A 24,897-nucleotide genomic window follows, 5' to 3' on the forward strand; every position below is an offset into this window, starting at 1 on the left:
GTGACCTCTGCTCCACCGCGCATTTAAATGTATTGTCACCTCGACCTGTAACACAGCAGTGTAAAAAAAATTTTGGTCAATATAAATCAAACATACACTAATTTATTCAGCAGATTTCCTACCTTCTGAATCAACATCAGAAATCTAACCGGTGTTTGTTATTCCTTATTGACAGGAAGAGGCATATTTAAATGATAAGCACTCCTGAACATCATTTGGAAGTTAAATTGTTCCCCATGGACAGCTTCCATAAATGGTTGCATTTAAAGGTCATTTGCCACCAGACTATGAACAACTGTTGCATTTATTAGCACAGGCTCAATAGTGTGGGTGCTGCAGTCATCGGTTTTTACTGACAATGAGATCTAATTGTCCACTGTTAAGAAACAAGGAAAATCGCTGGGACTGGTGGCACACACCTTTAATCCCAGCACCCCAGAGGCAGGTGGATCTCTGAGTTTGAGGTCCGCCTGGGCTACAAAGTGAGTTCCAGGACAGCCAGGGCTACATAGAGAAAAACTGTCTCAAAAAAAGAAAAGAAAAGAAAAAGAAAAAGAAAAAAAAGAGTATATGAGAGAGAATAGACTTTTTCTGTAATTTTCTATTCCTTGCACTGTGACCACATTTCAGAAATTCAGATGCAAAGCTAGGTATGGTGATACATGCCTACAGTCCTAGCACTCAGGAGGCTGAGACAGGAGGATTGTATGTTGGAGGCCAGACTGAGCTGTGTAGAAACATCCGGGTTAGAAGATGCAGAGTATAGCACACTTGGTAGAGTGTTTATAAAGCATGCGTGAGGTCTCAGGCTTGCTCTCCAGCACCACAGAAACTTAGCCATGGCAGGGTACTCCTGGGAAGGTGGGGTAGACAGAGGTGGAGTAAACAGAGGCCATTCTTGGCTATTGTTCAGTTGGGGTCTTGGGCTCACCCCTGCATGTTCCAGATAGCCCCCTCTCTCTTCCTCCATTCTCTTTCTCTCTCCCAAAGGTCCCTTGTCTGTTCACACGCTAACAGCTCTCTCCCTGCCTCCACACCTGCAGATCCAACTACTCCCAAGCTCACCCCACTCTCTGGGTGGGGGGACCATGTACTCCTCAAACAGCGACCTCCTAAGTTTCTAGAGTCCCAGTGAACAGGATCCCACACTGTTATCTTCACTTTTTCTTCAATTGTCAAGTTCCTGGGACATTAATCCTGGGACCATCTCTCGAGGCTCAAGAGGGCACCTACCAAGGACAGATAAGTCTGCCAGGCAACTGGACCCTCCACCCTCTGGTCTTCCAGAAAGATCCAATGAGGGGCTGGTGGTCAACTCTACTTGCTCTTGCTACTTGTTCGTTCACCTTTGTCTTTTTGCCTTCTGGACTATATTCTTCCTTAGAATGTTCATGACTTTTAACCCAAAGCCATAGACTTTGCTATGACACTAATCTGTTCCAGCTGTTTTACAGACACCAGTGTGTTCCTGGGAAAGCGTGCTGCTACTTCATCGAGTCTCCCCTTGCCTTCTCCTCTTCCTCCAGAAACAGATTCATGAGGTCTCCAGAAAGGCAGTCAGCCAAATGCTTCTTAACCTAATACCTCCCCTGAGCATGAACCCACTGACTTCCAACTTCTGACTCTCCCGCCCCACATAGTCCAATGCCAATAGGAAGTAACCAGATTTGGGAGCCCATATGCCCAAACAGATTGAGATGTTCAGCTGAGGCCTCTGGCTCATGCCTACATGGTCCAAATAGACAGTCCCATGTTTGTTCTCTCTCTGTCTGGTGTGTGTGTGTGTGTGTGTGTGTGTGTGTGTGTGTGTGTGTGTTTCAAATCCTAGCTTAAAGAGTCTCCCACATTCTTGGCTGCTATTGTAGCTTCCTCCCCTAAAAGTTGCCAACCACCCAAGTCCCCGCCAAAACATTAAGTTTTTGACCATCCTTGGGAACCCAGCTTGTGGTGGGCATATTATTACCCCTCGCCTATGTAATAGTCTGCCCTGTCCCTTTAAGAGACAAGTCCTGCCCACTCCCTTTCTCCACTGAGTCAAGCAGATCTTCCTTCCACTTCCAGCCTGAGCTCCTTCCTTTCTGTCTCTTGCCAGAAGAGGTAGCTTTTCTTCTCTTCTCTCTGATTCTTTCTCCTCTCTCTCTCTCTCTCTCTCTCTCTCTCTCTCTCTCTCTCTGCCTTTCTCTGCCTCTCTCTCCTTATCCCCCTTCTCCCTCCCTCTCCCCTTTCCCCTTCCCTTCCATAGCCCACTAAATAAATACCCACCTTCTCTGCATGGCGTGCCTATCCATCTCTGCCTCCTGTGGGTCTTCATGGGACCCATTGCCCCTTGTGGCCCACTGCCTGCTGCCACCACTTCGGAAACCTGCAGCGTTTTATTTTTACCATTACATTCTACAACCCATAAAATCTCCCTGCTTTTGTTTGTGGGTGTTATATTTCTGGCCCCAGTCTCAGGGACTGGAGGATCCTCCGGGGAGTTGCTCTCCTGTAAACCTATTATTTTAATTCAGGTTGATCTGGCTTACTGAATCAGCAGAGATACTTATGGGGGAGAGGATCAAAAAACTTATTAGCTATAAATCCAGTTTAAGGCCAGACTGGGCTATATAAGACCCTGCACCAAAAAGAAAGGAAGGGAGGGAGGGAGAGAGGGAGGGAGGGAGGGAGGGAGAGAAAATTTGAGGGAGGGAAAACTTCCAGGCTAGTTCCCCCCCCCCAGCTCCCCCTACATACAAGGACACAGCTTTTTATTGGTAATCAAGGGGTCATGGAAAGGGAAAGGAACCCTCATTACAGAGTCTGGCTGAAGGCCTTCATCAGCAAAGAGTCAAGAATTTCAGTACAATTAGCATTTGCTGAGGACACCTACATACAACATGTACTTCTATATGCACTTCAAATAAGAATGTTAAAATAGCAAGAGACCACTCTGAAAGCCTGAGCTTTCCAGTCTTGAGTGTGGCCTAGTCCTTCCCAAGATATAAACCTGATATTTTGGGGTAGTTCATAAACCAGATTATAAACTTTTATTTACAGCAAAAACAAAACCTAACTTCCTCTCCAACCCTCATGACTTTGTTTTGTTTTGGATGCTCTAGAGGACCTTTTATTAGTTTGAGAGATTAACAATAGGGTAGGCATTTTAAATCCTGGCAGCAGCCAGGAGAGATGAAGAAGAGACAAGGTCACGCCTTCGCCTTAGGGCCGGCAATGCAGGTCTGTAAGCAGCTGTATAATGTGTGGGGTTGCCCGGGGCATCAGAGAAACCATATTAGGATTTAATTAGTATCTAAAGAAATAGAAAAAGGCAAAGAAAAGTTACTCATTTTGTGTTAGAACTCAGAGAAAACAGGCAGGGTTAGCAGTAGATCTGCAGTTGAAAGCCAACGCGCAATCCTATGTGCATCAAGAAGCACGTGTGATCTCATCTGGGCTCCTGAGCAGTCCTTTGAGATGGAACTTTAGAAGTCACCCAAATTATATATGTGAGTATTCTAAAGACACTTAATTGTGACTCTCTCTTGAGAGGCCCACAGCCCCACCTGGGTGTGTCCTGCATGGTGTCTAAGCCTACTTATTAACCCTTGATGAAAACTCTCAGAAGTTCTATTCCTCTATTTTTACTTTGGTTTCTCGAGACAGGGTTTATCTGTGTAGCTCTGGCTGTCCTAGAACTTAATTTGTAGACAGGCTGGCCTCGAACTCACAGAGATCCACCTGTCTCTACCTACAGAGTGCTGGGATTAAAGGTGTATGCCACCACTGCCAGGCTCATAAACTCTATTCTTAATGAAGTCTCTGAAAAGAACACTGTAGGCTGCTGAGGACAGCAGCAGAGTGGTGTCATTGGTCCACACTCCTCTGCTGCTGACGGTTTAGAATATCACATCATAAAATAAAGTGGGCTCGCAAGATGGCTCTGCAGTAAAGGTGCTTGCCACCAAGTTTGACAACCCGAGTTTAATGGCCAGAACATACACAGTAAAACTTAGGAGCCAACTCTTACAAGTTGTCTTCTGACCGTCACACAAAGATTGAGGCCTGTGCACTCCATCCTACCCCAATAAATAAGCGTAACTAAGAAAGCAAAAAAATACATTTATATAAAGACAACTGAACCCCAATTTAGGCAGGATCAGTAACGGCCCAGATTTTTCATAAGTGGTGGTCTGGGTCACCCCACGGGGTGAATCATGAGCAGCTGAGATGCTTGCTGAAGGCAGACACATAGAGAACAGTGATTATACTCACATGACCAGTTACAGACACGGAAAGATGGCAACCGTCAAGACAACCTCCTGCCATTTCTGTCCCAAAGGTCTGCTAGACACATGCTAAACAAATATCTTAACTTCTTCTTTAATTTCCTCATCATGTAAAATAAAAATATACTGATTGTCTACCATGGCAAACTAAGAATTGTTAATTTTCTGCAAGATAGTGTATGAAGAAGGGTAGATATCAGTGGAAGCCTCCTGCTCTGGACAAGAGGCCCCTGCATATCTGGTTGAACCCAGGACAGCTGTACCAGATCAGGCTGACTTGTCACTGTCTTTATTGGGGCAAATTAACTATGGCTGAAGGATTTCTGCATGAGTGCCCAGTTGACAAACGGTGGACTTAGAGACAGCTCTGAATCAGCACCAATGACCCAACAGAATATTTAGGCAAATATTTCAAACCAAGCATGTCCCAAAGTGAGGAAGGAAGGTGGTGAGCATGAGCCAAGGTGTGGCTTCCAGTGTTTGTGAATTGTCACTATCACGTTTCTATTTGCTCAGCCAAAAAAAAAAAAAAAAAAAATTGGTTCCTCACTTCTCTCACCTCTCTCCCACCTGCCAGCGGGTCTTTAGTTTCACGATCAAATTTTATCTAGAATCCCATTACCTGCCACCATTTCACCTCAGAACTCTCCTAAGCCAGAGTCACCTCTCAAGGAGACTAACAACATTGCTCCTTAAAAATACTCCTTAAGTTAACTGAGCATGTTACCTGCAGCACCTTCCCTAAAGCCCCTCTCCAGCCGCAATAAAATGAGAACGATTCTGTGAAACGTAACTCATAAATCAGGTGTGCAGCTGACACAACTGTCATCCCAGTTCTCAGAGGGCTGAAGCAGGAGGATCACTATGAGTTTGAAGTCAGTCCAGGCTATAAAACAAGACCTTATCACGATAAGCAAATAGTTCACATAGCCATCCTGTAGACTCAATCTGCCTCATTATGTCATCTGAACAATAACAGGAATCCCATCAGTAAGGGAAAGGATGGGGTGAGAGCGGAAAAGAAGCTTAGAGTCCCTAGAAGAACCTCTGGATCTCTGGGTTGAGAACGAGGGGGAGGCATCTGTGAGACAACTATAAACTGCAAAGCTAACTAAGTTACTTCTCCAATAAACATCAGAAACAGACATTAGTATATTTCAAATACCACCCCCCCCCAAAAGAAAAAGGTAATGAGAGAGGGGACATTCCAATATTTTAAATACACCCAATCAATCTTCACAGAAAATAATGTGGGGTCTAAAAGAGCTTTCGGCTTTCTGGAACAGCACTCATTCCTTCTGAAGTTTTCCGGTAAGTAAAAAAATAAAGAAAAACTAGTAAAACCCTTCCCAGAGTTTTCTTTTTCTTTTTTTTTCATTGTTGATTTTATTTATTTATTTATTTTGAACTCTTTTTTTTGTGATTTTATTTATTTATTTATTAAAGATTTCTGTCTCTTCCCTGCCACCGCCTCCCATTTCCCTCCCCCTCCCCCATCAAGTGCCCCTCCCTCCTCAGCCCGAAGAGCAATCAGGGTTCCCTGCCCTGTGGAAAGACCAAGGAACCCCCACCTCCATCCAGTTCTAGTAAGGTGAGCATCCAAACTGCCTAGGCTCCTACAAAGCCAGTACGTGCAGTAGGATCACTTAAATGGCATTTTTGTACCAGATTGGGAATGCAGAGAAGCGGCAAAAAGATGATGCCAGAGTCAAATCAAAATGAACGTTCAGTAACCACGAGACGATATTCTCCTCTGTGACAGACTATCAGCTTCTAAAACTCGGCTTCCAAACTGGGATGTGGTGGTGTACAGCTGCAACCGTAGCCTCCGGGAGGCTGAGGCAGAGTCACGGGTTAAGAGGTAGCCTGTACTACACACTGAGAGCATGCGGATGGAGGGACAGAAGGGTGGGTGGATTGCGGGTGTGTGTGTGAGTGGGTGGAAGGAGAGAAAGAGGCAGACAGATCACACCATTTACGAATATACACAAGCCAGACATTTGTCTATGATTGCATGTTTTTATGAACCAAGCGTGCAGCCAGGCGAACCATACTTTATTTCCCTCGTGTTTCCCTAGAGTATAAAGCAATTAATCAAGAAATGCTTGGAAAATATAGTGACTTTCCCAAAGTCCTCTATCTTAGAGGTTTACTAGCTCATAGCTCATGGGTGACTAATACTCATGACTTATCTAAAACAACACCCCAAAAGAACAAAATCCCAGATAACCCTTAGGGCTAGAAGAATCCATTTACTTGCTTAGTATATGAGACTCCCCTCAGTTCTGAAGTCTCTGTACAAGTTACCTCAAAGAGCTGAAGTGTGTGAGCATGCCAGCCACACCTGCAGATGCAAGAGGCACCTCCCCACCCCCAGCAATGCTTTAGGACTTGGATGCCTGGAACTCTTGGGCAATCCATAGGATTTTGGCGTGGCGCTTCTATGATAAGCCTTTAGATTCCCCAGCCTTGCACGGTCTTGACTCCAATTTTCTCTTTTCTCTGGGGAAGCTCAGGGAGAGCTGCATTCAGATACAGAGCCCTTCCTGATGGGAATCCTGCTTTGGAAATAACATTCTTCCCACTAGCCCAATTTGTCGATAAATAGTCTCAGTACAAGACAAAATGCCCACCTCTGCTGCTAGCCCAGACTCCAAGGAGGCATCTCTCACTAGGACATTTTATTTCCATTTGCCTTCTTTATGGATCTGCAGCCCACATATAAATCTGTGAGGCTGACATTCTTTTCAGTTTGAGCAGCTAGTGAAGAAGGAACCGCTTTCTCTGTCAATGGGATGCTGTGATTCCCTGTGACTCATTAAATATAAGTATAATAAACTAGGAAAGGCTGTAGGAACAGCTCAGGGGCGGCGCACTTGTGCAGCAAGCCTGAGGCCCTCTGCTCAATCTAGCATTTCCACAATCTTTTCGTTTTTCTTAAGCCACGTGTGGTGGCTCGTTCCTGTCATGTCAGCACTCAGGAAGCTGAGACAGGAGGGCAAGCCAGCCTGGCCTACACTGTAAGAGTATGTCTCAAAAATAAACTGGTGCTGGGCAGTGATGGTGCACACCTTTAATGCCAGCACACAGCAGGCCGAGACAGGTGGATGTCTATGGGTTGAAGGCCAGCCTGGTCTACAGGTACAGTTCCAGGGAGCTAGGGCTGTAACACAGAGAAAGTAAACAAACAAAAAATAAATTATGAACACTGAAAAGTACATTAAAACACGACTGCACATGTTACCAGACTGGCCTTACAAAAAGTGAGGGGTGGGGGTCTTATGTAGCCCAGGTTGGCATCAAGCTCACTTACTATACAGCCGAGGATCATGTTAGCGTTCTGATTCTCCTAACACCACCTTCCGGGTGCTGGAACAACAGGTGTGTCACCGTGTCCAGCTTCACCCATCAGATTGGTAGAATTCCAAGAGCAACAGTAGCGACAGCATTGGCTGGCAAGCCGATGCGGATGCAGCATTCATACACTGCAACAGGATTGCAAAGTCAGGCAGGGCAGGCTTCGCTGGAACCCCAGTGCCACCAAAATGCCACACACATCTACTTTTGACCCAGTAACCTCTATGTGGAATATAAAGACATACTAACAAGAATTTCAAAAGGCGCACTTGGGAGGCAGAGGCAGGCGGACCTCTGAGTTTGAGGCCAGCCTGGTCTACAAGAACTAGTTCCAGAACAACAAGGACAGTTACATAGAGGAACCCTGTCTTGAAAAACCAAACTCAAAAGAAAGAAGAAAAAAAGAAAAGAAAAAAAGAAAAAAGAAAATAATTTCAAAAGACTTGTGTTATTACACACCTGTAAGCCCTGCACTTTGGAGGCAGAGGCAGAGGAATAGGAGAAGCCAGCCTGGGCTACATGAGAGCCTATTTCAAAACAGAGTAGAAGAGAATGAAACTGAAGTGCCTTTCACGAGCCGGGCGGTGGTGGCGCACGCCTTTAATCCCAGCACTCGGGAGGCAGAAGCAGGTGGATCTCTGTGAGTTTGAGGCCAGCCTGGTCTACAGGAGCTAGTTCCAGGACAGGCTCCAAAGCTACAGAGAAACCCTGTCTCGAAACAACAAAAACAAAACAAAAAGAGAAAAGAAAAAGAAATGCCTTTCACAAGTTTGTTGATGGCAGTCTGCCAACAGAAGGCAATATAACTATGGCAGAGATCAGGGCATTCCTATAGAAACTGCCTTGTAAGTATCTCAGGGAACCACGGTGAGGTGGAGAAAAAGGCAAGGCTGGGGCTAACAGAACAACTCATTAGGTAAAGGCGCTTTGCCTTGTAAGCCTGGCGACCTGAGTTCCATTACTGGAACGCACTCAAAGGTGGAGGGAGAAAACTGACACGCCATAACATGTACGCTATCCCCGCCCCTACCAGGAACATACACACAGGAACTGTTAAAGAAGACAGAGGGGGTTCTCTGCGTGCACTACCGCCTACATAAGAAAAGGACTGGGGACACAGTAGACTGCTACTTGTTAGCATATGTCCCGAATAGAAGAAACCACAACCTCATCATAAAATAACACATCTACTTTTCCATTCCATTTTCAAGAGTCCATATATTTGCAGTTAAGTCCTTCTATTCTCCAAGAAAACAGAATGTCCTACTATCAGAGGAGTGCTGGCAACAACCTTCACGTGTATTGTCTTTTTTTAAGTGGGAATCGATGAGAGAGGAAGGAAAGAGCGTGAGGGCAGAGGCAGAAGCTGGATGCCCTGTGACTGACAGCATTGTATTACACGTCACACAAGGAAAAAAACAAAATTTATGTCCTTTTTGTTTGGTTAGCTGTGGTTTTTGATTTTTTTCAGGCAGTCTGCTTATATGGTCCAAACTCGCCTAGAACTTCCTATGGAGCCTGGGTTGGCCTTCAACTCCTGGTATTCCTGCTTCTGCCCACTCAAGGACTATGATTCTATGCATTCACTACCAACCCAGGGGGGAAAAACCAGGCCTGGTGGGCAGGCCAATCATCCCAGCCAGCTAGGAGACTGAAAGAGAAAATACTGCTTTGGTAACTTAATGAAACTCAGCTCAAAGTGTACGAAAGCTGGGGTTGGGGAGGCGGCTAAGGGTGTGCTGCTCTTCAGAAGACCAGAGTTCGGCTCCCAGCATCCACAATGGGTGACTCACAACTACCTGTAACTCCAGATCTAGGGATCTGATTCCTGATGCCCTTACCCTCTTTATACACCCCCCCCCCCACACACACACACACTAAAAATAAATCCATTTTTTAAAGAAATAAATGTAAAATGTCAGTTCAGGCTACCTCTCAGAGATAAAAGTTCTTGTCTAGTTTGTGTGAGGCCCTAGGTTTAATTCCCATACTGCGTATAAACACATGAATGTTTAAATTCATAAGTGATCCATACATCAACAACATAAAGTGAGACGTAGTGTTTAGGTGGTATGAGCAAAGAAGTAATTATTCAAGATCGTTGTTTGGTGCTAAAGATGTAGCTCTGCTGCTAGGGTGCTTGCCTAGCACAGATAAAGCCATAGGTTCAATCCCTCGTGCCAGATAAATCCGTGATCTCACCACTCGGGTGCTCATCTACATAGCAAGTTCCAGGCCAGCCTGCAGAGTGAACTGGTCTGGGAAATCCTGAGGTAGTGTTCTAGTTTGATTGCTGTTGTTACGATAAAACACTCTGATCAAAAGCAACGTGGGGTAGGAAAGCTTTATTTCATCTTATATTTAAAGATCACACAATCCATCACCAAGGGAACCAGCAAAACCTTAACAGGATCTTGATGCAAAAGCCATGGAGCGGCACTGCTAGCTGGCTTGCTCGCTGTCTCATACTTACCTAGCTTTCTTTTTATTTCTAAGATTTACTTTATTATTTTTAGGGGACTGGACAGATAGCTTAAACAATCAACAGCTGTTGAGTGTTTTCTGCACTTCCAAAGGACTAGAGTTTGCTTTCTAGCACCCAAGCTAGGCTGTAACTGGAGGATTCTCTCCTGCCTGACAGTTCCTGAATAACCACTCAGAGACTTAAAGTTACTTATAAATGTCTGGTCAATGGCTCAGGCTTATTACTAGCTAGCTCTTATATTTAAATTAACCCATTTCTATTAATCTAGGTATTGCCACGTGGTTGTGGCATTACCTCATTTTCTACATGTCTTGCTTTCTTGGCAGCTGGCTGGCGTCTCCCAGATTCTACCCTTCTTCACCTGTATCTCTGCTTAGATTTCCTGCCTGGCTCTATGCTGCCTTGCCATAGGCCAAAATAGCTTTATTTATCAACCAGTAAGAACAACAGATATTCACAGCGTACAGGATCACACAGCATCAGGCAGCTTATAAGAGCATGCAACTCCAGCTCCAGGGGGTCCAACACCTTCTTCTAGTCTCCATAGGTATTTACACACACACACACACACACACACACACACACACACACACACACCAAATAATACAAAATAAAAATAAAAGATTTTATTCTCTGTCTGTCTGTCTGTCTGTCTGTCTCTGTCTCTCTCTCTCTCTCTCTCTCGTGTATGTGTGTGTGTGTGTGTGTGTGTTTACACGCAGTTGTGTGCCACCTGATGTGGTGGTGGGAATTGGACTCCAGGCCTCTGCAGGAGCGATACATGCTCTTACTGCTGAGCCATCTCCCCAGCCCAGCCAGCATTCTCACAACCCATGAGCACTCCTGTATCCAGACAATCCCATCCAAGCACATCCACTGGCCAAGCTGACAAAGACAACCACTCAGCTGAGACTCTTTTTTAAGGGGACTCTAGGCTACCAGAAATTTATAGTTAATGATAACTAGGCCAGATACTATACAAAATTAGAGCATATCGTTGTGGTTCATATTACTAATTCCATGGAGTTCCTGAGCACTTGCCTAGGTAGACAATCTGGGGTGGGCTGGTTTCTAGAACTCAGAAGGAACCAGCCTTGAAGAACTCACCCAGTGTTTGTCTTCATCAGTAATAGAAAACCTCACCATTCAGGCTGCCACACCTTAAAAGTACTTGCTAAAGCACTTGTAAGATTAAAAAATATTTCTAACACTTGTATCCCCAAATTTCTAAATAATTTATTTACAAAACTCAATCCTCTTGTACTAACTTTGAAAGTTGTTTAGCTATTGTTTGTGTTTGAGGGCCTCATGCATACAAAAATGGTGATTATTTGCTTGCTTGTTTCGCGATTCAAGGGATCAAACCCAAGGCCAGCGTTTTAGCGCTGAGCTACACCAAAGTCCCTATTTTGACAATGTAGCAATCACTGTGAGTGTGCTGATGTTCAAGAGGAACTTTTAAACTGCATTTTTGTCTTTAAGAGTAGGGATCAGAGCTCACACACACCTGACTTCATCGTTTAATAAATATTTAATGTGTGCTTCTGCTACACTCGGTGTGAATAGGCCCTATGCCAGTGCTGCATGGTTAACAAAGGCCTCGTTCATCTCATGGGCATAGGATGGATGACTGTGACTTCAGAGGACATTGTGGTCTCAGTGTGTCCTCCTGCACTTCTCCCACGGCATGCCTAAGGGTTGGGTGATAGGGAAAGACCGGCTCTTCACCCAGCCCCAGAAATTTCCCACTTTTCTCTCCAACTAGCTAACCTATCCTTCTTGTTCCCTAAGGGTTCAGGGAACCCTGGCCTCCACCAGTCACACACAGGGCTCCCTTATCAGCAGGCTGACTGGGAACTAATAATGAGATCTGAAAGGTCATTTATTGGCTCAGGGTTTCTGAGGCAAACACCCCTTTATTATAAGGAAGTATGCTCTCTGCCTTTGGATGTGGTATACAAAGTCTACAATTTTTCTCAGTAGGTACAAACTACTCAGAAAAAAACGTAAGATGGAAAGGCCAGGCTCCCTCACTCAACCTCAGTCTCATTCTCAAATTGTGTATCAAATGGCAGTGACAATAAGGCAGGAACCAGAGTTAATTCAAAGGTAAATTCTCTGGAGACAGGATATAAATTATGTAGCCCAGGATGGACGCAAACTGTTTGTGTACAGGATTGTGACCTTGAACTCCTGACCCTCTAGCCTCTACCCTCCTGAGTACTGGAGCCGGAGACTGAACTCAGCCCTTGCACACACCAGACAAAGTCTACCCAGTTACATCCCTACTCTGCATTTTTTTTTCTTTCTACAGTCTAGACCTTTCTCTCTTTACATTAAACCACAAACTCATAGGAGAAAGCCCCAGCACTTTGGGTGAACTCAGGTACCTTTCTCTTGGTTGCCCCTCTCCCTTGCCCCCAATCCTTTCCCTTCACCATTTCTGGTTGGCTCCTTGAGTGCTTTATATGCTCAGTACGCACACTAATTCCTGACGTGAAGAAAAAGCTGTTGGTACGCCACCAGTCAGCACTAGTCAGTAACCCAAGAGAAGACAAGCCTTCGTGTCATAGTCTTAGATAGTGAGAGCAAGACCCCTGCAGCTGAAAATCCTGAAGACGGCCGGGTGGTGGTGGCAGCGGTGCACGCCTGTAATCCTTTAAACCCAGCACTTGAAGTAGAGGCAAGCGGCTCTTTGAGTTTGAGGCTAGCCTGGAGTACAGAACAAGTTCTGGGACGGCAAGAGCTACACAGAGAAATCCTATCTCAAAAAAAAGGGGGGGGGGCGGGGAAGGAAAGCAAAACCTTGAAGGCCACGACCCCAAAAGGTTTCATCCCCAGTGTTAAAATTCTGAAGGCAGAAAGTCCCAGACCTCAGCTCCCACTGGAGCAAATGTTCTACAAGTTCTACAACAGGTGGTTTTCCACCCTCCTAACGCTGCCACCCCTAATACAGTTCCTCATGTTGTGGGGATCCCCAACCATAAAATCATTTTCATTGTGATTTCATAACTATAATTTTGCTGCTGTCAGGAATCCTAATGCAAATATCTGTGTTTTCTGATGATCTCAGGCAACCCTAGTTTAAGGGTCATTTGACCCCGCAAAGGCTCGTGACTCACATGTGTGACGTGTCCCATCATGTCAAAGGATGGAAATACTTAGACACCTGGGGGATAATATGTTGAATATTGTCTCTTAAGTGGCTTCTAGGCTGTTACCCAAAAATGAGCTGTGTCTGTAAATATGAACTGTCTCACCAACACCACTCTGCCGTGATGACCCCCCTCTTTGGCTTCTGTTCCTGGTTTGTTTTTGTTTTTCTCGGACACGGTCTTGCTAGGCTGGTCTGGCACGCAAGTAAACATCCTGTTTCAGCCACCGGCCAGACCCATCTTGGTTACTGATCAACTCTGCCTAACAGTTCAGATAATCTCCATTAAAAAGATGGGTGTTGCTGGTTGAGGTGGCTCATTCATGGGGAAAAATCGAGCACATGGGAGCTGAGAGGGTAAGAACGGCATGAGATCCCGGTCCAGGTTACATGGTGAGTTCCAAGACAAACCGGGTAGGATACAGATGTGAAATCCTGTCACAAAAAACAAACAAAACAAAAGCTGGACAGGTGTCTCAGCAGGCAACAGCACTGACAAAGCCTTACTGCCAAGCTCAATCTCAACAATGTGATTTGGATCTTCAGGAAGCATAAAGTGTAAGAACATAATCTGATGTTTATGGTCTGCATGTCCAGACACACACACACACACACACACACACACACGTACACAGATGCAAGCGCAACACGCTAAAAGTGTAATTACTAATAAGCAAATAGTATTGGGACTAGAGTCATATTCAAAGCCTTAGGTTTTCAACCTTCCCATCTGGCTATGTAAAACCCAACCCATATCCTCAGCTCCATAAATGTGTGTGTGTGTGTGTGTGTGTGTGTGTGTGTGTGTGTACAAACTATATATTTGTCTTCAAGTTTTATTTGTTTGTTGTTAGGGACACACACGGAGTTTCAAGTATACCCAGCAAACATTCTGCCCCTCAACTACACTCCCGCCCTGTCAAGGGTGTCTCTAATGATTCCCCAAATCACTACAGAAGCCTGTAACTCCAGCACTCAGGAAGTGGACGTTAGAAGATCTAGAATTCAAGATTCCTTAACTATATGGAATCTAATTAAAAGTCAGCTGGGCCAAACAAGACCCTGTCTCAAAAACTAAAAAACAAAACAAAACCCTCATTTTAGGGTAACAATATTATGAAGCAGGGGCTTTGGGAGATAGGTCATTCAGGCAACGCCTCAGAAATGGGATTAGTAAACATAGAAACTAAGGACAAGAGCCGGGCAGTGGGTGGCACATGCCTTTAATCCCAGTACTTGGGAGGCAGAGGCAGGCAGGCACCAACTAACAGCCAGGGCCAGGCCATTAACAGACAATGAACCTGCCAGCACCTCCTTCTTGGAATTTTCACTTTAAAAAACTATAGAGATGAATTTCCGTTATTTATAAAGTAGCCGGTCTACCGGAATTCTAGTCATCGCTGCCCAAAGGAACTGATAGAGGATTTCCAAATGCAAAGCTAATCATGTTACTTCCTTCCCCAAACAGCTCCTACCCGGGAACTCAAAGTCCACAGCTCTTTACAGCGCTCACTCAGCCTCTGATTCCCTGCAATGTCTTTGAACAATCCCTGCTACTGACTTGAAATTCCAGTCTCACCGACCACACCTAATCCTCCTGGCTGTGCTTGCCTCAGGTCACAGCCTCTCTATCAGGTCTGAGCTCCTAACTCATTAGGTTTTCACGTGCTGAGTCTGACCCTGCACCTGGACACAGATGCTGCTTCCAGCTCCAAGGAGTTCACTGCCTGCAAAGTCGGGGGCATGACGGCTCAGTGAGAAGAAAAGCAGAGAGAACCAGGACCCTGGGAAATAACACTTGAGTTTATCTGCTCTTTCCTTACAACAGCCTGGCCTGCTTCTCTGGAGATCACACTGACTGGGTGGGAGGTCTCTTTTCCCCCAGGTTATTTAGTTGGTGTATCTGGAGTCTGAGGTCCCCAGTTTATTTAGTTAGTAGTATCTGGAGTCTGAAACGCCAGTTCTCTCAGATTTTTGTCCTGTACTTCCTCTTCTTAAAATTCACACGCTAGCAAAACCCTAATCAGATTTCAAAGTCAGCATTCCTAAGCACCCTCCCCCACCCCAGGCACAGCAGAAGTGGCCCACACGGGGCTCTACCAGCCAGCCTGGAACCCAACACTTCCCTGCCAGCTCCACGCCTGCCCCCAGACTCAGAGAAGCCCCCCAGGGGCAGGAACATCACCCTTCCAGCCTTCAATTCCACTCTCAACCTAAGACACGGCAAATCACCGGAGAGCCAAGGCTGTCCTTGAACGCTAGGTTCTCCCGCCTCCAAGCCCAAGTGCTTAGGTTGCCCGTGGGCACGGCGCTCAGCAGTGTTTTCTAAGAACCTAGTGACCTCGAGGACCGCTGAACTCTCAGCCAAGAGGAAGAGAAACTGCCTCTGCTTCTACCTCCTTACCAGGGGATTGTCAGAATTTATAGGACTTCTTTTTTTTTTCACTAAATACATAATCACTATGAATTAAAGGTATGTTTTACACTCAAGAGTACACGCTTTTACCAGCTTTCTATTTTAGAAACTGGATCCGATTTTAAACTGTTCTTTCTTTCAGCTGGAACACCACTCCCGGCTCTACTCCCAGAACAGTGAGCATCGGGCGCTTGGTTAATGTTTGCTGAATGAATCATGGCTGCGCAGCTATAATAGCTGTCTCTCAGAGAGAACAAGACGTCGGCTGCCTCACGAACTTGAAGTGGAAAAGAAAACCACCTTAACAATTTGGTCTAGCAACCTAAGCTATTTTTTTTAAAGTAAAAAATTTAAAGTATGCACAAACTATCACCGCAAGTGAGATTCTCAAACTGCTAAGTTTAACCCCAAATGACTACCCAAATCGGTTACATTGGCAACCTAGTGTCTGGCAAATGGACATCATACACAATGTTTTTTTGTTTTTGTTTTTGTTTTTTTTTTTTTTTTTTTTTTTTTTTTGGTTTTTAGAGACAGGGCTTCTCTGTAGCTTTGGTGCGTGTCCTGGAACTAGCTCTTGTAGACCAGGCTGGCCTTGAACCCCCAGAGATCTGCCTGCCTCTGCCTTTTTTTTTTTTTTGAGACCAGGTTTCTCTGTAGCCTTAGAGCCTGTCCTGGGACTAGCGCTTTAGACCAGGCTGGCCTTGAGCTCACAGAGATCCACCTGCCTCTGCCTCCCAAATGCGCCACCAGCGCCCAGCTGCAGCAAACACATGTTTACAGAATAGCTAAGGTCTAAGAAAGTGCGTCACCCCACCCCACAAAAAGCAAAACAAAAACAAAACCCTCATGAGGCAAGTAGGCAGGTGACTATCAACAGAAGCAACAATCACCTTGTTTCATTTTGTTTATTTTCTTGAAATGTTTGAGACTAAGCCCTCCAGTACCCTCAGCGAGCACTCTATCCGTGAGCTGGGAGCCGAGTACTCTAAGTCACATCTAAATGACGATTCTTGGATTGTCTAGAACTTCCTGGCTGTGGAGAGTCAAAAAGCTGCTGCTCAGAGCTAAAATTACTTTGGATTATCACATTTCCTGAATAGAAGCTTTATCAGATACTTCTGTATTTGACCCAGCAGCCTTCTAACACATAGGTAAAAGCCTGGCCATGTATTCTCAACAGACCACTGTCTTCCACTGACCCTAAAGCTAAGAACACCATCGCATAGCATCAGGCGACCAACAGCACAGATTCTCCCACTGCTTAACTGAAGGAACCGAGCAAACTTCGTTTGGAAAAAGAACTCCATTTCAGACAAGACTAAACCAGGATGAACTCGGGCCCAGTAAGAGTTAGAAACAATTCCAGGAAAAGCCACCCACTATGTCTGCACTGGTCAAAGTGACCCCACCAGGGTGCCCAAACAACATCTGCTTATATCTGCCACCTTCAGGCGTCCTTGCAGGTATCAGATCAAACTGTTGTTGTGAAACTTCACAGTAGATAGGCAATTTCATGGTAGATACAGGAACTCAAATTTTAGTAATTTTAAAGGCTGATGGGCCATGACCAACAAAAAGATTTGGGTTCAAGGAGCCATAGGGACAAAACCCTATTCATGGACCACCCGAAGAATGGTGGACTTAGGAATGGGATGGTAGCCCATTCATTCGGCCCCTATCCTCTACTGGCCGAGATCTATTGGCAAAAATGAAAGCTTAGATACATTTCTCTGGAAATGGTTCCTAAAGTTTCCATTGGAATGGGCCGAAACAGGGGGTATGGGATTGGCAGCACATTGCTGTGCACACACACCCCCCGTTTATGTAGAGATCAAATCGGGGGCAGACCCAGTCAAAGTCTGTAAGCATCCCATGCCCTTAGAGGCCAAGAAAGAAGGGCATCATCCCATATATCAGGCGATTATTAGACTTGGGAGTCCTCTGGCCTGTGCAATCGGCCTGGAACATACCTTTGCTGCCTGTTAAGAAATCACACACTGGGGCTGGAGAGATGGCACAGGTGCGTGGGGCAACAGATAAAGAGAGGGGATTGTAAACTGTAGAGGGGAAGGACTATCAGAAATAAAGAGGAGATTCTAGCCCTTCTCTAAGCCCTATGGAAAGTAGCCATCATACATTGTCTGGGCACTAGGGGGATGGACCTATTCCCAGAGGTAACAATTTGGCAGATGAAACTGCCCGGGAAGTAGTGCCAGGAGAACCTGACCTGGATAAAGTCTCTCCCTATGACACAATGTCCGGAAGGATGGTGGCGCTCAGCTGATTGTAAAGTCATGTCACATGACCACCTGGGAAAGAAGCTGCTCCCAAAGATCTACTGCTCCTCTCATAGGAGGATTCGCAGAACCCAAGACTTATTGAGGCGCTCTGAAGTTAAAATCAGAGACAGGCAGCAGAAAATCGCGGACATAGTTTCTAATAGAAGGCCTGTCAACTAACCAATGCTGCTGCCAATCCCAAACACCCTGGGAGCCGACTCAGAGGAAAGAAGCCTGGTGTGTATTGGGAGGTGGATTTCACTGAAGTCAAATCTGGCAAATATGAGTATAAATATTTGTTAATGTTAAAAGACGCCTTCTCAGGTGTTGTGATAGGAGCGGCGGGCTATGTTCCTAGTACCCAGCCGCACGCAGGGCTAGCTTATGCCCAAAATAATTACACAGAAACTGTATTCTTTTAAACACTGCTTGGCCCATTAGTTCCAGCCTCTTATTGGCTAACTCTTACATATTGATGTAACCCATTTCTAATATTCTGTGTAGCACCACGAGCTGGTTTACCAGGGAAGATCTTAACCTGCGTCTGTCTGGAGTGGGAGAAGCATGGTGACTCACCGACTTGGCTTCTTTCTCCCAGCATTCTGTTCTGTCTACTCCGCCTACCTAATTTTCTGTCCTATCAGGCCAAGCAGTTTTCTTTATTAGTTAACCAATGAAAGCAACAGATAATATACAGACCCACCTCCATCACTCGGGCTGATCGGAAGCATTCCCCACCAACATGAGACAGCACTGGCACTAGTGGTGGTGAAGAAGTTTCTAGAAGACATCCTGCGCGGGTAGGGGTTTCCTACGGTGATAGGTCAAACAATGGACCAACTTTTGTGTCCCAAGTGAGTCAGAGTTTAGCCACCGTCCTGGGAAATGATTGAAAATTACACTGTGCATATAGACTCCAGAGTTCAGGACAGGTAAAATGCAGGAATAGAACTCTAAAAGAAACCCTTTCTAAATTAGGCCTAGAGACTGGTGCGGATTGGGTGACTCTCCTCCCCTGTGCCTTGTTTAGGGTTAGAAACTCTCCTTACCAAATGGGGCTGACACCTTTTGAGATTATGTTTGGTACCCCATCCCTGTTGTCCCCAGCTTGCAGACAGAACTCCTGGCAAAGTTGGATGACCGAGAACTTCTTGACTCTATACAGAGAATCATGTATGGCCAAAGCTTAGGGCCCTTAATGAGTCCGGTGTCCCTCTTGAACACCATAGGTTTCAGTCAGGGGGCTGGGTCTATGCTAAGAGACATCTGCTAGAACCCAGTGAGAGGACCCTTCGTCATTCTACTGACCACTGACCATGCCATCGTCAACCTCGATGGCGGTTGGCATGACTACGCGATTGCCATCAAGGTTGACAGCATAGCTCCTGGATCTACTATACCCACGCCAGACTGCTGATCCCTTCGCACTCAAAGACCACCGTTGAGATGGATGGGAGGTTGCCAAGGACCCAAGCAACCCACTCAAGCTGTGAACTCGGTGTTCCAAGAGGTGGCAATCTTAATGATTTTGCAATGTGTATGGACTGTGCCTATGAGATGTTCCTCGGGAAATCCACATACCCCCCCTAAATTTGACTTGGCAACTCATAAGAACTACTCGGGGATACATTCAGGATAAGAACATCATAGTCCAAGTGTCTAAAGCTGGCCCCATTTTAACTGTGTTCCCCAATATAACTGTGAATCTCTGCCACTTCTATCCCCCATGACCCAGACATTGGCCCTCATTTGCCCTCTGCTTCTCACTACTGCAGCGCAGGGAACCACATTGTTATATATGCCCACAACATCCAGCCGGCAGAGTCTGGAAAGACCAGCTATGGTGTGGGGGATGGGATGACTAGTATTGTGCCAGTTGGTCTTATGTGTTCACTAGGCACTTATGGGGGAACCCCCCTCTTAAGAAGGATTACATCTCCCTGAAACGCCTCATTTCCCCCAGCATAAAATAGATAGCACACAGTTTTTTCTCCAGTCTTAAGCAAATGCAAGTGGGAGGCTGTCGGGAGCACTGGTGTAACCCTGTAAATATAACCTTCACCAAGGTGGGGTAGAGAAGAGAAGATACATGGATCAAAGGACATACTTGGGAAATCAGACATTAGGATAAGCTTCAATGGTTTGGACAGGCACCTGACCCAGGAGCTATAGTCACCGTAAGATTGCTTGTTGGCTATCCTACCACTGTAAAAGTGATAGGGCCCAATCAAGTTAAACCCAGGCCCAAGCCCAAGCCTGTCCCCATACCTCAGCCCCTTAAACCTAAGCCCACCATCTCCATGCCCCAGCGACAACAGTCACGTCCTTGGCTGGCAACACCATGACAGTAACTCCCCAGGCCTCAACCTTGGTGTCTTTCACTGTAATGTGTTCTTTTTCTTTCTGGCTCTCCCCTTCCACTCCTCATTTGATATTGTTATTACTGTCATCATTGATGTTAACGGCAGTTGACAGCACCATCACCCAGAGCAGGGGCCCAGCTGAGACGGACCTGCTTCTTGAGTTGGTGCAAAGATCATTCATGGTTTCAAATTCTACTGAGCCAAACTTAACACCTTCTTGTTGGCTTTGTTATGACACTGCACCCCCTTATTGTGAGGGCATTGCTATTATGGGAAATTACCCCTTGGAGACTGAGCATGACCAATGCTGTTGGCAATCTAAGGCCAACCTGACCCTTGAAGAAGTAACGGATCAAGGGTTCTGTATAGGTGCCATGCCAAATGACACACGAGCACTATGCAATCAAACCTCAGCCCTTCCCACCTCCCTAGGAAGTCTAATTCCTCCTAAAGATACTTGGTAGGCATGTTCCTCTGATGTGCCCATACGAGATCCTTAATGACAGCAAAGGATTCTGTATTTTGGTGCAACTGGTCCCCAGGCTGATTTGTCACTCAAACAAGGAACCACTAAATAGACTAGGAACCCCAGTCATGGGGCAAGTTAGGAGAAAACCTATGTCCACTCTTACCCTAAGTATATTGCTGGGAGATAGCCTAGGCAAGCTGGGAATGGAGACGGCCTCCCTGATTACTCAAAATCAGCATTATTCCAGCCAACGCGCTGTTACAGACACAGATACAGAGTGATTAAAAAACTCTGTCTCTCACTTACAGAAATCTCTAACATCTTCAGCAGAAGTCATGTTACAAAATAGAAGATGCTTAGACCTAACTTTTCTTCAGCAAGGGGCACTCTGAGCTGCATTAGGAGAAAAATGTTCCTTCTGTATAGATCATAGCGGGGTGGTAAAAGACAATATGCCCAAGGTGAGAGAGAACAAGAGGCCAATCAGGGAGGGTTTGAATCTTGGTTTAACAGTTCCCTTGGCTGACTACTTTAATCTCCACCCTACTGAGCCACCTCTTCATATTATCTTACTCCTAACTCTGTATCCTAAACAGGCTGGTATAATTCATGAAAGAGAGGCTTGGGGCAATTCAGATAATGGTCACCAGCTATCAGCCAGGGGCTCTGATGGAATTAGATAATTTACGACAAGATCAAGACCCATGATGGGGCTCTCGGAACAAAGAAGAGAAGAGAATAAAGGGACTAAACAAACTCCATTTTGAAAAAGAACTCCATTTTAGACAAGGCCCAACCAGGAGATGAACTCAGTCCTACTAAACATCCCAATAAGAGTAAAAGTTCGGGGGTCTTGAGACATGGGCACAATAGTAAATGCTTGAACAAATGTGTTTGGAAAATGCCTTGATTTATGACTATGGTTTGTCCTGTGGCTATAAAAGCTCCTATAAGCACTTCCGGAGTGGAGCATGCCATTTGGGGCAATTTGAATCCATGTGTCCCAAAGCATGATCATTCATGTTTGGCACAGAATGAATACACTCTCTGCTCCCTTTTGGATGAGAGATGTAGCTTGATTGGACATATCTCTATCTCCAGAACACTCATCCTTTCTAATAAAACTCTCTATCATGGAAGTACTTAAAACTGTATGCCATGTTCTTTTAATGTAAAAACACAATCATAATCACTACGTAATATACTTTGGGGAGGAAAATCAGGTTCTCTAATGAAAAAAAAATCAGGCCAGATATGGTAGCACACACCTGGAAACCCAGCACCAAAGAATCTGAAAATAGGAGGACTGCTTTGACTTTGAGACCAGCCTAGGTTACACGTGGAGGCACTATCTCAAGCAAACAAACGGGGCTGGCAGGAACAGTTCAGAAGATAAAGGCATGTTCAGCTAAGTCTGAAGGCATGAGTTCAGTTCCAGAAACCCACTTTCTGAAAGGAGAGAATCGACTCCAAAAATTATCCGCTGACTTCCACATGTAAAGAAAGAGACCTGGTCAGTCGTCCTCATCAACTTAGACCATGAAACCCAATATGGACAAGTTCAACAGAACCGCCACATACGGGCTGCCCATGCATGCTTCAGCATTCATTTTCACTCATTCCACAGGCAAATGGTGGCGCATGCACACATGCGCGCTGAAGCAAGAGTGTGCGCTTGCACGTGAACACACACACATGCTTATATACCACACACACACACCACACGCGCACACACACACATATAAATATATGTAATGAAATCTTAAACAGTATGTAAAGAAGGCAAACAATTTCAATGTTGGATAATGAAGCTGAATTGCCATCTATTCAAAAATGTGCTGGGCGGTGGCGGCGCACGCCTTTAATCCCAGCACTCGGGAGGCAGAGGCAGGCGGATCTCTGTGAGTTTGAGGCCAACCTGATCTACAAGAGCTAGTTCTGGGACAGGCACCAAAGTCACAGAGAAACCAAAGAAAAAGAAATAAAAAGGTTTATTTCTGCTGGTAATTAACTTTAACTGGAGCTGCCTGAAGCCCAGGGGCCTTAGCGTTTGTCTTTTACCTGTAAGCACCAAAAGAATGCCTCTGAGAAGCAAGGTGTTGAAGATGCTAACAGGAGAGGTGAGATTTCTGGAAGAATAAAACACAGCCAAAGTTTCTGCCCCCTGGAATGAGCACCAGTTCCGAGGTTTCTTTGTTGATATTTGGTGTTTGCAGTGCCGGGATGGAACCCATAGCCTTGTAGACGGCAGACAACTGCTCTCTGCCACTGACCTACAATCTTCTTTTAAGAATGAATATTCAGAATACCCAATTAAGCACATGTTAAGTGCCTGGGAGATTTACAGAAGAAGAGGTTTACTGCAAGAGCGCAGGAGCTTCCTCTCCCTAGTTCCTGACTATGGAGAGCATGTTAGCCATTTTTGGGGAACTCTTTGGCATCTTTTCAGAGGGCAGTTTAGTTTTCACTTTAAAAACTCAGGGCTTAGACAGACTGTCACAAGACACCAAGAATATTTAGAGGAAGGAAGCAGGGTTACAAGGCTGTGCCAGGATGATATGGTTAGTAAGTGCTTAGTAAGAGAATCAGCAGTGAATAAGACGGCAACAGACGGCAATCCATCCAGGCTGCTCTCCGCAGTTTCTTCCAAACCTAAACATCCCTACAGACCCTCAAGGGAACATTGTGTAGCACCCCTGTTCTTAATCCTCAAACTAGAAACATGGAGACACACCTTCCATCTGTTAAAGGCCGACTGAGCCAGCAAAGGTCTTACTCAGCATCTCACCTGGACAAGCAGCAGAGAGCATCACAACTACTGTTTGATAGTTCACAAAAAATTCTGGCCAATGAAATGACAGAAAGGAAATACAGCTTACAGCTGCTAGTCTACAAGAGAAGAAACTAAGTTTGTCAGTCTGGAATGATCTTTCTATTCTGTTCTCCAACAACTGCATAAAAAAAAGAAAGAAAGAAAAAAGAAATAACCTCTTGCAAGTTCTAACCAATCGCATTTCTACCGCTTGCAGTGGCTATCTAGATGAAGGAGCTTAGATTTCCGAGGAAATCAAGCAATACCTCACTCATTTAACTTGTCACTCTAAGAGTCCAGGGCTGGTCTCTGTGGTTGTCTCTACTCAGAGCAAGCCACCTGTCTCAAATTTCTGGGCGACTCTACACTCACTAGGTACAGGGCATGTGCTCAGGTAAAAGCACCTTATTTTGCCCTTTCATGCCACTGCAGAGCTAGAAAGAAGCAAACGCTAAAATCCATTTTTAAAAAAAAAATTTAAAATCAATCTATGTATTACCCTAGCTAATGAACAACCACAAAGACTGATTTCTTTTTCTTTTCTTCTTTTCCCCCCACTTTTGGTAACACATTTTCCATCGGAACAAACCTTACAGAACTTGCAAGCCATGAAGAACCTGCAACACAGCAAGCAGAGGGTAGCTGGGCCCGCTCCCAAAGCTCCTGAGGCCGCGGACCGTAAAAGGGGGGGGGGGGGGGGGAGGGATGGAGCCCGGGGGGCGCGCGCTGGGGAGGGGCTCCCGTCTCCATGACGACCGCTCTGGCGGGGTGGAGTGGGGGTTTATCGGGGATGGGGGAATCCGCGGGGACGGCCTACCGTGTAGCCGCGTTCCAGATCGCTGTCCTCGTGGCGAAAGGACGGGATGTAGACCTCCATGGCCGCGGCGAGGCCGCGCCACCCTCGGCTCCGCAGCACCGTGCAGGCCGCCCCGCCTCCCGCTGCCCTCCCGGCGCGCGCGCGCGTGCGCGCAGGCCGAGGTGCTCGGCCGGGACCGGGATCCGCGGCGCGGGGGCAGCGGGCGCGGGCGGCGTGAGGCTCGGCGGGGCCGAAGTGTGGGGCCTGCAGGGCGGCGCGGATCAGCTGGGCCCGGGAGGCGGGGCTTGCGGGCCGGAGTCTGCACCGGCGGGTGTGCGCGGCCACGCGGGGCGCCGCCACCCGGGTCTCTCCTGCCCTGCGGGCTCCGGATCTGCGGGGCGCCACCCCAGAGTGGGAGCCAGTGGAGGACGGAAAATGATGGCGAAAAATGACGGCTAGGGCTGGCTTCGGCTTTCGTGCTGACCTAGGCAAACCGTG

General features: G+C 46.1%; 1 protein-coding gene across 2 annotated transcripts in view; it reads right to left on the bottom strand.

The window, feature by feature from the left end:
* LOC121453315 (sorting nexin-24) overlaps positions 1-24,809 on the bottom strand; it is a 137,224-nt gene extending 112,415 nt beyond the window's left edge. Inside the window, exon 1 of one of the 2 annotated variants that reach the window (XM_041659986.1) lies at positions 24,421-24,809. In XM_041659986.1, coding sequence (XP_041515920.1) covers positions 24,421-24,480 — 60 coding nt within the window. In that variant the 5' untranslated portion in view covers positions 24,481-24,809. Of the gene's footprint in view, positions 1-18,662; positions 19,012-24,420 lie in introns of those variants that run through there. The other variant, XM_041659987.1, reaches the window with a different exon arrangement.
* Positions 24,810-24,897: the final 88 nt, after the last annotated feature.

The sequence above is a fragment of the Microtus oregoni genome, unplaced genomic scaffold (genome assembly GCF_018167655.1).
Source record: "Microtus oregoni isolate MIOR12 unplaced genomic scaffold, Mior012 000011F_ref0000422, whole genome shotgun sequence".
NCBI classification, from domain to species: Eukaryota; Metazoa; Chordata; class Mammalia; order Rodentia; family Cricetidae; genus Microtus; species Microtus oregoni.